The 14,663-nt window shown below is 45.3% G+C and overlaps 1 protein-coding gene across 1 annotated transcript; it reads left to right on the top strand.

Moving 5' to 3' along the window:
* Nucleotides 1-153: 153 nt before the first annotated feature.
* Nucleotides 154-14,098, top strand: LOC121834877 (the record flags this gene model as incomplete). The annotated part of the gene is made up of 3 exons (XM_042288779.1): nt 154-228; nt 12,305-12,517; nt 12,830-14,098. Coding segments are annotated over exons 1-3 (1,557 nt in total), but the record flags the coding sequence as incomplete, so codon positions are not given.
* Nucleotides 14,099-14,663: the final 565 nt, after the last annotated feature.

Raw genomic sequence — 14,663 nt, forward strand, 5'->3', positions numbered from 1 at the left:
GCAAGGGCAGACCGAGGAGGACCATTGAGAATGCCTCTGGCATCTTGGTGGCGAGGTGACGCATTTTCAGACAACCGATTCAGGCTTCTGAGGAAACCCTGGAGGCCGTTGTCTGGGCATGCATCAACTTGCACAACTACTTGAGGGTGTGTGATGAGAGTGAGCAGGGACATCGCCGCTACTGCCCTCAAAACTACGCTAGACAACGAGACCCATTTGGGTGGCGTGGTGAGCGGTGGCTGGAGAGCTGATGTAGGTGATGGCACTGCCCTATGAGACGTAGGTTGCATCTGCGGGGCTCTGCCTGGCGACAGGGCTAACGCAGTGAGGGAGGTCTTCAGCAGGTGCCTCTGCTCTCTCACTGGTGAAGTACCCTGGCAGTACAGTGTAGTGCTCAGGGGCTCAGCACCCAACGCTTAAAAGGACAATGCTACAATATTAGGTCCGAAAGAATTTGTAGTTCTTTAAAATTTTTACGTTACCTTACAACGAGGTTTATCGAAACTTTCTCATCCTTGTGAAATATTACAATTCCATTGTGTATAAGCAAAGAAAAAACAAGAAGGATTTTGATATTTACAGCTGCACGTGGCGGCCATGACATGATAACAGATACCAACCTCGGTATATAGTAATAAGTTGGCAAGATGAGCTACTATGTGCACAATATCTAGTGCTATCTTTCATAAATATAATCGTTTCAACGCGTGTAAATGTCTAAAAAGCCTCACATCATTAAAAAAGACGGCACTATATTCAGTTCTATGTCAGTTTTTTTAATTTTTTTTAAAACAAACCTACGTGCAGAAGCAAAATTGTTTTTCAGCTACTTTGCTCCAGACAGGGCAGGAAACAGCTACCACAATTATTTGACCATAGTCCAAAAATTGTTGCACGGCCCCTTTCACGCTTTCGTTAACTTTCCTCCGTCTTTTAAACAGTGTAAATTGAATACATATGGGGTCCTTGCACTTGATACCATTATAGTTGGAAATCCTAGCGGCGTATTAAAGGGCAACTCCGCTTCATGTTTGTTTATGAAAATCCAACGCAGTCCTCTTCAGTATAGCCTAGGAAAACCACACGTCAAATATTATGACCTAGTTCTCTCTAAAGGTTTCTTAAAGAGACCGGCAAACTTTGCAGCTCGCCAAATTGCCGAAATTGGCTGACTTGAGCGGACGAATTAAGGCGGAAACCAACAGCGCAGTCAAGGCTACGACGTAGGCGTAGCCAACACTGAACTAAACGTCATCACCATTGCCCCGTTTTTACTTCTCCGGCCAAGTGCAATGTGTAACGTCAGCAACATTTCCTCTCGGCGCTAAGCAGTGTCCGCGTGATTGGCGTAACACGCCTGCGCAACACGTTTCTTGGGAGCCGTCCGGCCGCCCCGCCGTTACCGCCGTCTCCCACGTCGCAACCGCCGTCGTCGGCTTCCTGTTTGTGATTATTGTCTCTCGAAATTTAGTCCACGCTAGATCCACTATGTGCGCAGACTTATGCCATACTTGGGCAGACGTCGTCAAATGTTGTAGACACCAAAACTTGGTGAAGATTGTGGTGCAGGCAACTCTTGCACCTGGCACACGCCCGCCACAATTCCAATCCCGCCCGTTGTCGTGTAGAGGATCACGTGACATCTTGTACCCCGTGATAGCCATGTTCTTGGCGGCCCGAGGCCAATGTTGCCAGACGTAGCCGGAGTTTCGGTTTCAATTTTTACTCGTGTTTAAAATGGGACTTAAAAATATATATCCCATTTTTCGCGAAGCAAATGATGTAGTGGTTTTACTAGTGCTTTTTAATGCGAAATCACTCATCATCTGAAAGTATTTGTAATTGAGCAGAGTTGCCCTTAAAAAAAAACAAAAACAACAACGATGAAGTCTAATTTTAATAAGCCGTCTGCGGTATTGCTGGTCACACATTGTGCCATTTTTCTTATTTGTTTTTAATGTAAGCGATTCTTTGCTAACGTCATCCTAGATCTCAGACTAACTTTTTTTTTCTGAGCCGCCTTAGTGGGCTTGACGGTGACTGCAGAAGCCATTCCAGTGAGCAAAATCAAATCCTTGAGGCTTGTCCTAGGTTTGAGTGAAGACCGGTATGTACAAAAATTGAGCACCAGCGACTTGTGCGGCTGGCACACTTAATTGTGACGCAAAGATCTAGCGTTCTGGAAAACACTGCCTTTGCACATAAAAATGCATAAAACAAAAGTAAATGAAAGTGAACATGAATTCCAACAAGATTTCAACCCAGGAATGTTCTTGCATCATGGTCTCCTGCAAGGACCCTAAGGAAAATCGTCGTCTTGCCGCATCTTCTTCTTCGTCACAAGATATATATATATATATATATATATATATATATATATTCATTTTTTAGTTTTGCTTTGTAACACTTATTTTACGCAGACGCATACTTTGTAAACATAAAAATTAACAGAAATAAATACTACATTATGAAAATTTAGTTCGGTCACGCAATTCAAAAGCAAAAGAGGAAAGGCGATCACTCACCACAACGTACCACACGTCCCGTTTCACTTGACAAGGTTCCCCTGCAGGAACAAGATATTGTCAATGATAGAGGAACTCAGGCTTTCTTTAATTAAAAGACCCGCCAATGATAAGTTTTTCTTTGTTGGTGCACTTATTGCTGGAATGACATGCGCGAGATGCGCTGCGAAAATGAGGTAAGGAATTTCCTGCTGGCGCAAGTTCGTCTTCTTCGGCAGGTCGAATTAGGTCTCCCAGATGCACTTGAAGCAGATATATTTGTCGAATTCGTCACCTGACGTGTCTGCCACTTCGTCGTCGATGTCCTCTAAATTAGATTGAGTCACCCCTCGTTCAAATGTCTTCTACTCTTCGAAGGGTGTTCTGAAGCGTAGATAACCACGACATCTTCGACTTGATCTTCCTTTGTCTTTCAACCCTCTTTGGCAGCTGCGATTATCTTCCTGACGTAATTGTGACGGTACGCCTTTCTGACTCCTCGAGCAGACGCAGTTTTTTTTTTCTTTAATGTTTAGTGTGGCGTGTAGAAACGCCGCCACCGGGAGCAGGCATCTTTAAGTGCTTGCAGAAGCGCAGATTTGTTACATTCTATCTCCATGTGCATCAGAATTGCGTGTGTCGGACGACCACAGAATAGAGGGTTTGACTACATCATCACTCAAGTTAATCACTGTCTTGAGGGCTTACGGAAGTTTACGACACACTGAAAAGTACCTTACTGTATTTCGTCGACGCGGCTTATTTCGCATTTCTCTTTCAAAAAATTTCGCATTTCTCTCGAAAAAAAAATAAAGAGACGAGAACATGACTAATTTGCTCATCCACCAGGTCTCGACGTCTTCTTGGAGTGCGAAGTCTTAACGGCACTGCAGGCCAGGTAGCTTGAAGAACGTGACCAGGGCTCGACAGGCTCGGAGAAAATATAGAAGAGCAATGGCATCATCCCATCGGACATCACGCATGGTTTTCTCAAGAGCAGTGTTTAGAATGCCGCACACTTTAGGCGCACCAATGATTGCATTGCCGAGATTCCATTCGTGTCTCTGCACGTAACAAATGCAAAGTTTGTAATACAGTCTCTAACGTCAAACCTCTGCAGCGCTTGGAGTACTGCAGATCGGATGTCTTCACCTTTTCTCTTGCTCTCCTTGTCAAATTCTGTAGTGCAAAGTACGCGCTGCACCACCTTGAAGTTCTCCATGTAGTGCAGCGTTATACCAAGGTAACAGTTGTTTCGCTAATTATCTTTCCACAAATCAAAGATTTCCGCTGCGCTTTGCAACTCAATGATGAAGCGTATTACCTCTTTCACAAGCTTTCTTGTTTCGTCGGCGATACGTGCCGCATTCCAAGACACCGTGGTGGGGTGCTGCAGCAGTAATGCCGCGTCGAGACTTGCCCCACTCAGATCCAATATCAAGGAAGCACTATGCCAGTGTCCTCCAAACCTGGTCGGGCAATCGCTTTAAACGGTCTCAGATCCCTCGCAATAAACTCCTCGGCGCTCTTGACGACACGCTCCTTCATTTCACTTGTCACGGAGGAAGAAGGCTTCGGTTTCTCAAGGTATCCCCAAAGCGTTGGAACTGCCACTTGACATTTGTGCTCCAACAGGTTACATGTGCCTCCCTTGTGGCTCGAAAACTGAAACACTTTCTTGCAAGTGATGCGTTTAAAAAGTTCTTGATAAATTCGTCTTTGTCATTGATTTATCTAAACTGTTTCAAGATCTCCAACTCGTCCGTCTTCCACTTCACAACGAAATCACGGCTTCAACATTTACCGCTAATGACGTCGTAGTCTATGTAGACGTTCCGGCTAACCACCAAAACTTACGAATACATTTACACTTGCAAAATCTGCGGAAATCACGCTGACCGCTCTCTTCTGCGCCACACATGAAATTCGATACTTTCACCATTGTTCCCTTTACTCTCCCCTAAAGTCTGAGCCCCGGGGAAAGGAGGTCATATAAAACAAAAGTATATGGAAAGACATAAGGGGAAGCATTGGTAGGAAGACAAAAGCCTTTATTTCTCTTTCTTTCCCCTATAATAAGATGTAAACCCCACAAGTAAAAAGAAAGACTTTTTTTGTTCGACTTGCTTGGGGCAGCCATAGAGGCAGCATACGGCTCTCGCCGTCATTGCTGGCGCCGTGGACGACGAATATGAACTACCTTGCTTTCTTGGCTAGAACACTAAGCATACAAAAGAGGAACACAAGGGCAGTTTACGGGCTGCCTACCTGCGGGCGCTGTTGATTTCTAAACTTGCAAACGTTGACGCCACAGTGTCGCCTAAGGTGTCGAAGCGCTTTTGTTTTTCGTATCATGACCACACTGCTCTTCATGGAGAAGGGGAGAGTTGTTTTACTTTCATGTGACATGTACGTTGGAGGTTTTGTCGCCCGAACAAAGTTTTTTGCTTTTTTCCCGTCAAAGTACAAGCAAGTCAAAGTGCCGATTTTCCTCAAACATTGGTAAAAATAAGACCTTTCTTTGGATTCCTATCGTTTCTTCGAAACGCGTTTTGTGAAAACAAGTTTCGTGGACAACGTTTAAAGGACATACATGTCATGGACACACGATTCGTCGACGCTGTGCGCTGTGTGGAAGTTCGTTTTGTAGGCGGATTCCCCTGTGACGTTTCGTCGACAACGTATTTCTTCACTAAGCTGTTAAAAGCTACAGCGTTGTGCCCTAAAACGTACTTAACCATACCATGCCTCCTCTATCTCCACCCCGTATTCCAGGCGAGACGCAAGAAATAAAACGTCGCAGGTTAAAAAAAAAAAGCGAACACAGGAAGCTTTTTGTTTAAACGAACTATCGATAAACGTCGCATGTCGATGCAACAATCTGTAGGTGAAACGTCAGTCTACAAACTGAATGTCAACGGGCAAAACGTTAGATCCGGACCCGCGGATATCCGCATCCGCAGCTCATGACATCCGCATCCGATCTGCAATCCACCAAATCTGACTGATTTTTATCGGCATCCTCCAGTTTACTGCGGATATACGAAGATAATTCGCGGATAATCCTCGGATCTGCAGGGCTCTAGCCATTTCTATGGGGCGAGAAGTGTGTGATTGAATTTGAGTCGGGTCGCCAGACGCAGACGGAGCCCTCGTGTCCAATCATATGCTCGGAGTATTCGCGACTCCAGCAAAATGGATGCCACCCGACGTGAAAACTGAGAACCAGCTAGAACAGGTCGCTTTGCGCCTCTCCGCGTCTCTAGCGGCTCTTGCGGACACGTGTTGTCGGTGCGGTGGCGAACGATGAAAATTGACAAAGTCTGAATATTCTTTAATTGTGCCCGAGTTCGTCGTTGAAGGGTAACCGTTACTCTCCATAGAGAGTGTGGTTTGCGACAACCCGGATACTCTCCAAAAAGAGTCGAGTCGACAATTGTCGACTCCTTTTTTTTTAGAGTGTATGCTTTACGCCGCACGGCTTGAAGCCACTGCTGGCGCAGGACGGATTCCTTCGGGAAGCTATGAAACGAATTGTTTGGGGAATTTTAGCTGCTGTTCGTGCAGTCGGCAGCACAACACCAGCTGCCGCCACCCATTGTATAGTACGGTAACTGAGTCCCGATATTGCCTACTATGCTGTCTCGGTAGCGCCTCGAGATCGGTGCGGGTGGGTGCGGGAGCAATGGCGGGGGTACTCAACATCGACGTCATTTCCTGAATGACTAGCATCGTTGCAAGCTGAGGGCTACTGCTTGGAACTGACTCCAAACACATAAATTGGAAATTTAATAACTTCACGGAAACATTTCATTGCTTGGAAACATTTCGCCACGTTGTTGACCCGTGTCTACATGTACGATTGGGGGGGGGGGAGGAGACAATTTTAAGGCTAATTGATGGACATCAAAAAAACCCGGCGAGGTTAAGCGTACGGTTGCTAACATAGATTAAAACGAATAGGCTGCAAGAACCTCTAGAGATCTACTGGTTCTCTGACGGAAGGCCTTGCATAGAACAGTACGCCAATTATTGTGACGATAACCGCAGCGATTATGGATCCTAAAAAGCTATGTGTGAGAAACTGTATACGCAAATGTAGTTGCGGAGGCTAAGTTTTATGGTTGTACATTATACCAAGCGGGGAAGAATCAAGGCACATTAAAGCCGGTTTATAACAGTATTTGACTTTGTGGCGCGTTCATCATAGAATATGTAAATGGCCTGGACACGTTGCTTTCCTCCTAGTATAAACTGACACATCAAAAACTTCTGGGTAGGACTAAGCCTTGTATGCCTGGATATTAGTTGCCTGTAGGATTCCAACCTCTAAACACACATACCGGGTGTTCCAAAATTCAATTTAAGGGGTTTTCTTTTTCCTGCAAAAACACACTGTGCATGGCCGAACGCTTATTCATCGCCGAAAGGCAGCGCCAGAGCCGCAAATCCAGAGAGGTTGGCCATTCATTGGGAAGTATATAAGACAAATCAGGAGTCCTCATTGATCGAAAGCGTGCTGCGCGTGTTCCAGGGCGTCTTCACAAATTCGAATTTTGCCAACCACAAACCGGAAATAATACCGTGGCGCTGGTCGTGTGAAACAAACACAATCATTCCGTCGGAGTTACTATCGGTGATTGAAAATATGGTGCACGGGATGTTTCAGTCCCGGTCATTCTAAATCATGGTGGAAGAGTGAGACTAACGGAACGATCGACATAAGGGGAGTTTTCGTAAACCGCTCTCCTCTATCCGCTTAGCTATCCGACACGAAGGGACCGCTACTGCACCTGCGCGCCGCCCGCCGTGACCGAAGAAACCCGAATCTTGTAGCGGGTTGCGGAAAGCGTAGCGGGACGGCGGAAACGATCTTCGAAAACTCTCTATAATCCGTAAGCCATGTGCCGAGATCCAAGAACCTTCCGTCCGAGTGGTCACACTCTGTCTAAGCACAACAGAGTTCGTGCGGCACATTCTTTTTTTACGTCATTCTGCATGATCATGATGTAAACATCACGTGCAACTTATTTTTGCCCATGAAGAGTTACTACATTTAACTCTTACGCGCTTATCGAAACCATATACCGATGATTGAAACTCTTTCTCGCTACTACGGCTAGCGGATTCTTTTCGGCTTCTGGTCGGTCAAGAGAGCATGCCAAGCCCTCTTTCTGCGTCTGGTGCACACCCTGGCTCTGCCCGCGCTTCCCATTGACCACACCCTCTCTATACACGGCTCTGGGTAGCGCTACAGTTCCAAACCAGACGCCAAAGTTTCAGCACAAACCGATGTTTATTCAAAAGTTAGAGTGATTTTATAAAACTTTCAATGGAAAAATGGGGCCCATTTTCGCTCGTTTTCGGTTTGTGGCGCCGTAGAGCACCATGTATTCGAAACCTCCCGTCGGCCACCATTTTTCCTAAAATTTCAATTAAATATCGATTCGTGCTGAAAATTTGTAAACTGGTTCGGACCTCTCGCGTTACCTTCGGGAGAAAAATGAGCCTTCAGCGATGCGTAGTTAAAAGCCAAAAAAGGTGAAAAAATGTAAAAACAAATTAACCCGGCAAAACACAAATTTTTAGAACTTCTTGCATCAGTTAAGACTAAATTTGAACAAAACACTGTCCTCCCCCTATTGGAAAGACCAGTTTGAAAATCTAACTGGTCAGACTGGTATTTGGACTGGTCAAACTGGTATTTGGACTGGTCAGACTGGTCTAACAGGAAATCAAACTGGTGCAACTGGTAGCCAGACTGGTCTAACTGGTAACCATATTGATCTAACTGGTCACCAGATCGCCTGCTAACTGGTCACCAGATTGGCCTGACTGGTCACCATATTGGCCTAACTGGTCACCAGATTGGCCGAACTGGTCACAGATTGGCCGAACTGGTCACCAGACTGGCCGAACTGGTCCAACTGGTAACCTGATTGACCAAACTGGTCACCAGATTGGCCTACCTGATAAAACTGGTTACCAGTTTGACCACTCTTTCTCTTTTTATTTATTGGCTTCCTCACTTCGATTCATTGAGTTTAAATATTTACGGCATGATCGAGCGTTTACTTTTTACTAAGAGATTTATCCCCTGAGGCATTCAAAATACTTTCAGAGGTATGAAATTGCTGGGAAAAAATCAACATCCTGGGAATATTTTTTATTGCTTAGGCGGTCACCAAAAAATTTCGTACGTTGAAAGCTACCAGTATAGAAGACGGGCACGCAGAGCTCGGAAGTAGTGATCGGGTTAGTGTGCCATTGAATTGATGTTTGTGTGTGCTGTGTATGTGTATGCGCTCAATGTGTGTTCAGCCGATGCTAGTAGGCGTGTTATGTCTACATTTGTGTATAACAAAGATCTCCGAAGCAGGGTGGTGGCGTAAACAAATTAAAATATTTTTTGCCGAACCAGTGTGACCATTTCAAACACCATTACCAGTTCAACCATTATGACCAGTCAACCGGTATGACCAGTTCAACCGCCATGACCAGTCAACCAGTGTGACCAGTTAGAACCACCTTGACCAGTTCAACCATCATGAAACTGGTCAAACTGGAGCAATAACCAAGTTTGAAGCTGTTACCAGTTTGAACTGGTCTTTCCAATAGGGCCTAGGCCTGCTTTTAGTTAGTGGGAGTTTTTCATAGATAATCCCCTTGTTTAGCGTCCTTCCGGAACGTGTCACCGAAATGCACCAACATTTGTAAAGAAAACACACAAACACACATTAACACACACGCACACACTCAAAGACGCACAGGCGCGCGTGCACACACGCGCGCTCGCACACACGTGCACACACGCGCAGATACACACACGCGCGCGCACACACACACGTACACACGAGAACATACACAGCGTTTCTTTTTAACGCGATTGCTTTACTGGCGACGCAGCAGATATTTCGACCTCCTCTCCCGTCGTCGCCGGTACGGAAAAAACAGTTCTTACCGCTCTTGGTGAGAGGCAAGGGAGGTCGGGATTCCCCATCGGCCACCCCGCGATCTCTTCAGTAATGACCCGAAGAAAAGGGACGTCTTCCGTGTCGTCTGCTTGAAAGACTTGTTTTTTTTTAACTTTACTCGCGTTATGGGTAGCCCCAAATCGGCACTATCTAGTTGCTAGGTGTAATGTTGGATGGTTTTAGAAACTTTGGCCGCGCTTACACACTTACTTCATTGATTACCGAGCTCAGGTGGCGGTCGCCCGTGGCATTCACAACGCCAACTACGACGGTTATGAGAATTAACCACGCCGTCCCAGGTAAGTGACGGTACCATTCCATCCCGCACAGCACGATCGTGCAACAGGGTCCCAAGGTATATGGTATTAATTGAAATAACTTAAGGTTACTTGAAGAAGTATCTAAAATATTTTTTTAAAGCTTACGGTGACAGTATTTAGGCTGGGGGACGGAGGGTGTCGAAGAATATGCGCAGAGATCGTGACGGGGTGACTAAAATAAGGCCGGTAGTTAATTTGTCCGACCTGCGGTTACGATTGAAAGAAAAACACATGCACACCTATTAAACCCACATTTCGGAGTGCAGTACGAAAGAGCGCTATGACGGACATTATACGCCATTTTCTTAATGTGCAACGTACAGTTGCATTTGGACTCTGCTTGTCTACCATACTTCTCTTGTCAGATTGCACGCAAATTGCACGGTTCTCTTCCCCCTGATTAGTAATTATTTTAGTAGTAACACCTTAATTAAGTAGCTGTCGCGCACAGCCCTAAATTATTTTGTGTGTTTCGTGAGCATAAGCGTAAATGTTCAAACTGATTCTCTTGAACCACTCAAGATTCGGTAGTCCGTTGAAAGAAGTACCTATTTTTCAGATCTTTCTTTTATATAAGTATTTCGAGTGGTAATAAGGACGATTGCCCGTAGCGGTGCATATGTTTTTTTTTTTTTGCTAAGATCTTCAAATAATTTTGGAAGAAAAAGTATACTACAAAGAGCCTAAAAGAAAACTGATTAATGTCCTCTGACTGAGTTAGTCATCAAAAAGCGTGCTCAACATAATACAGCCTTTATTACCTGAACATTTGAAAATAATCTCGAGGAAAACATTTTTATGCTCACACAGATTCGACGAATTCATCAGGCCGCGCGCAGCAGTTGATGCGCTTGATATCAGCACTCGAAGTTTTCTTACCAACGTAGAAGCGTACCTAGAATGCTCCTAAGTATCAGCAGTGACTTTTGTTTGGAAGTCAGCTATAAAAGCGTTCTTACGATTTGTTCTCATTTTGATGACCCTCGTTTTTGTTTTTGGCGAAGAACCAAGACGCTATGAGCTATTTTTTCCTGTACCATTTGTTTTTAGATTTTAATCACAATACTTTCTGTTTCTAAATGGCAGATATTACAAATTATTTATTCATCTATTTATTTTCTTGGCATATAGCAAACGCAGTTCACGGTGCTGAGAATGTATCTCTGGATGAATTTCTGCCATTTTAGAATTCGTATGGGTGATAATAGTGTGTGCTGCATTTTGCGTGGAGGGTATACAGGTGATGGTCTTACAGTTATGCCCGAGTACCACTAAAGCGACAAACAGAAACAAACGACAGCGACAAGCCTAAAAACACACGCAGTATGCTCGCAATGATACTTGTGGCAGGCGTTTAATCGTTCAGTACTCGTGAAGCACTAGCGATTACAAACGTGCCGAAGATACACTCGCGTGAATGATGCTCGTGTCTGAGCATAGCCTCCTTTATTCTACAAAGCCCATTCAATCTCTAAATACTCTGGTTTGAGGCTCGTCGCTGTCATTTGTTTCTGTTTATCGCTCTAGTTGGACTAGGGCATTAGTGGTACAGCTGAACATTTATACTGTAACTACCAGCCAATGTTTGTAGCCTCATGTTGAGGGATAGAAATTAATTGGCTACCTCATTGGATAGGACTCGTTTTCAACAGCTGATATTAAATGAAGGATCGAGAAATAACACGACTGTAAATCTACCTGTAACGGAGGCATCGAATTTCCAGTGTGGTGCTCAAGCGATATACGACGTTAATGATCCGAGCCTCGAATTATCTATTGGAACTATTTAAGGAAATGCAGGTTGTAGTTGCTTTCATAAGAAAAGTACCCTATTTTTTTGTACTATAGGGCACGGACCATAGGAGCTTGAAGGTTAAAATATTACGCGTGCGTACAATGTACAGGTTGCGCTAAATTCAGGAATCTTGTTTCTTTTTAATTTTTATCTTGACGAGGCGTGACAAATTCAGTGAAGAAATGATTATGTTATTGATGACTTATGCATAAAACAGGATCCTTTGTGAGCTAAGAAAGCAGATATTTGTCAAGGTGCGTTTTGCAATAATGTTTGCTTTCGGATTATAGGCACCAAGTGCGGGACATGCATGGCGTGCACGGCTATTGAATAAGCTAAAACTTTAATCCTTGACCCCAAATTTGGTCACCTTTCTTCCTTTCCGCAGAAACCTACTGCGGACTCTAATTTGAAGATAAAAACACGGTATTTTAGCGTAATGCCTGAAACTGCTTTAAGCCCTATTTAACTCCTCAGCCGAGGAGTGAACAGCCTATTTAACTCGTCAGCCGAGGGTGGATGGTTCCGTCTCCGAGGCACTCCAGCAGGCTGTGTCGCATCTTGTGTTCGGAGTGGTGGCAGCAGGTCCGCTTTTTTAAGGACTGCCTCCGTATCGCTTGTCCCCGGGGGCTTACTCATCCTCAAGCATCCCGCCTTTTTCAAGAATGGTCAAGGACCACTGCCCAGGTTACTGAGTTTCTTTGGACCCAGGTGCGTCTTACACTGCCTCCCAAGAAGAGGACTAAGGCCAAAGAAGGTAACGTTGTCATCCTCGGGGATCTTCAAGTCCCAGACAGTCACCTAAAGATTTTGAAAAAAGGACCTAAGTTCTGCCTCGAGCCCATGCTCAGAAGAGTAGACAAGTTGGTCATGTCGAGATCCATCTCACGAGCAACACCGGAAGAGGACAGACCAAGGTGCGTTGCTGATTGTGTGGACGTCCTGTGGAGATCCGAAGGAGGGTGCCGAAGAACCAAAGGCCTCGAGCCCGTGATTGACTTTCTCGCGTCCAACAGCATGAACATAATGTTGTCCGACAAAGAAGTGTGCTTTGTCATCATGCCCGACGGCACGTTCTCCGAAAAAGCGACAACAGCCGTACTAAAAAACTTTAGAGCGGTCTCCGATCGTCCCGCCAAGGTGAAGGAATGCACCATCAAATTTCTTCACCAACTGAACCTGACCAGTGTTGCTGCAGGAGCAAAGAAAGGAAAAAACCTCACGTTAGACGTATTTTTCGCGGCAAAAACCCATAAGCCAGGCGTCCCGTTTCGCACCATAGTCTCCGAGCGGAATTCTTGGTTACACGCAATTTCGGGCTTTTTGCAAAGGCACCTCGACTCCCTACATATTGTAGACCCAATGTGCGTCCCCAATTCCAAGGCGGTTGTTGACTTTCTAAATGTCAGTAACCCACACGGATGTAGCGCGTTCAGCATCGACGTTGAAGAATTATATTATTCCATGCCACACGACGACCTCATGGTTAGTGTCAAGGAGTGCATCACAGAACACAACGACGAAAGCGCCTTCAGGACGCGATGCGGGATTACGATAGAAGACTTTCTCGGACTCCTGTCCGTTTATTTAAAGTCCACACTCATCGGATGGCAGGACAAGGTGTACATACAGAAGTCTGGCGTATGCATAGGCTCTAGAGTAGCTCCTGTGCTCAGTAACATCTTCCTGGGCAAGATCGATCGGGATCTTGAACCCTGCTTGGAGAAAAACACCAAAAAAGTGTTTAGGTACGTAGACAATTATTTGGTGTTCGTTGAGAGGGCTAATTTCCAGCAGAAGCTTGACGATGTGCTGAAGATCTTCACGGAAAAGGGGCTAGGACTTCACTTCACCTATGAAGCCCCAAAACAGAACCTCATTCAGTTCCTGGATCTCCGCATCGAAGTGGGGGACGATCATGTTTGCTGGTGTGACAGTCCCAGAACAGCGAAGGCTCTTCTTAACTTTCAATCAGCCCACTCCAAACTCGTCAAACAAGGCATCGCATTTGCCTGTCTGAGGACTGCTCTAACAAGCACATGCATCCACAATTTGAATTCCAGCTTCATGTCCCAAATTCAACGGCTCAAGGATTCGGGATATCCTAATTCGGTCATTTCTTCAGCTTGCGAAAAAATCGTGAAACACCTTAAAACAGAACCCGCGATCGAGCAACGTGACCTCGAGCAGAAAGAGAAAAAGAAAACCTCAGTCATACCGTACATCCACCGCCTTTCCCACGGACTCAAGAAAGTCGCCTCAAGATACAACGTGAATGTTGTTTTTTCCGCCCGCCACAAGCTCAGCTCTGTGTGTTCCGCAGTCAACAAACGCGCGAGAAATAACGATCCCAAGTCTCACAGCGGCTGCAGCATCAAACACGGAATGCAGTTTGTCGCCTGCATAGAAGGCGTGGTCTACAAGATTCCGTTTTCCTGCGGGCGTGCCTACATAAGACAGACTGGGCGTTGCCTCAACATAAGACTACGAGAACACCACAGTTCTATGAAAGGAACCGCTCACACGCATCTCGCGATGCATTGCCGGGATTGCGGATGCCAACCCCTGTTCAACAAGACTACAGTGATGTTCCGACACAACCACAAACTACCCCGAGAAATGATGGAGACGTACCACATAACAAAAACCGGATCCTTGTGTGTGAGCCAGCCCACAGTGACTTTGATGAAGAGCGAGATCGGCTTTTTGGATCTCGGATAACTTGGCCGGTTTCGCATCGAGTGAAAGAAGAAGCGCCAGGGCCACGGAGGGGCATGCCTGCACGAGCAGCAGCAGCATCACATGTCTTTTCTTTTCAATAGAATCAGTTGCTAGTTCAGCGCTTGTCCTGTGTTTCTGTGTTTCTCCTCTGTCTGTCCTTGTCCCAGTCGCGCTGTAAGTAATTATGAGGAGTGAACATTTGAAAGAATAATTTTTTTAACCTTCCAGAAGCAAAAAGGCAAAAAAACAAAAAAAAATCTACCTGGTCAGTTCTTGCTGTTCTAAAAAAAAAATATATGACAAGAACAAAAGTTACATCAGCAAAGCATAACATGCGTTAAATAAAAAA

The sequence above is a fragment of the Ixodes scapularis genome, unplaced genomic scaffold, assembly GCF_016920785.2.
Source record: "Ixodes scapularis isolate PalLabHiFi unplaced genomic scaffold, ASM1692078v2 PGA_scaffold10__122_contigs__length_95168666, whole genome shotgun sequence".
In the NCBI taxonomy this organism is placed as follows: Eukaryota; Metazoa; Arthropoda; class Arachnida; order Ixodida; family Ixodidae; genus Ixodes; species Ixodes scapularis.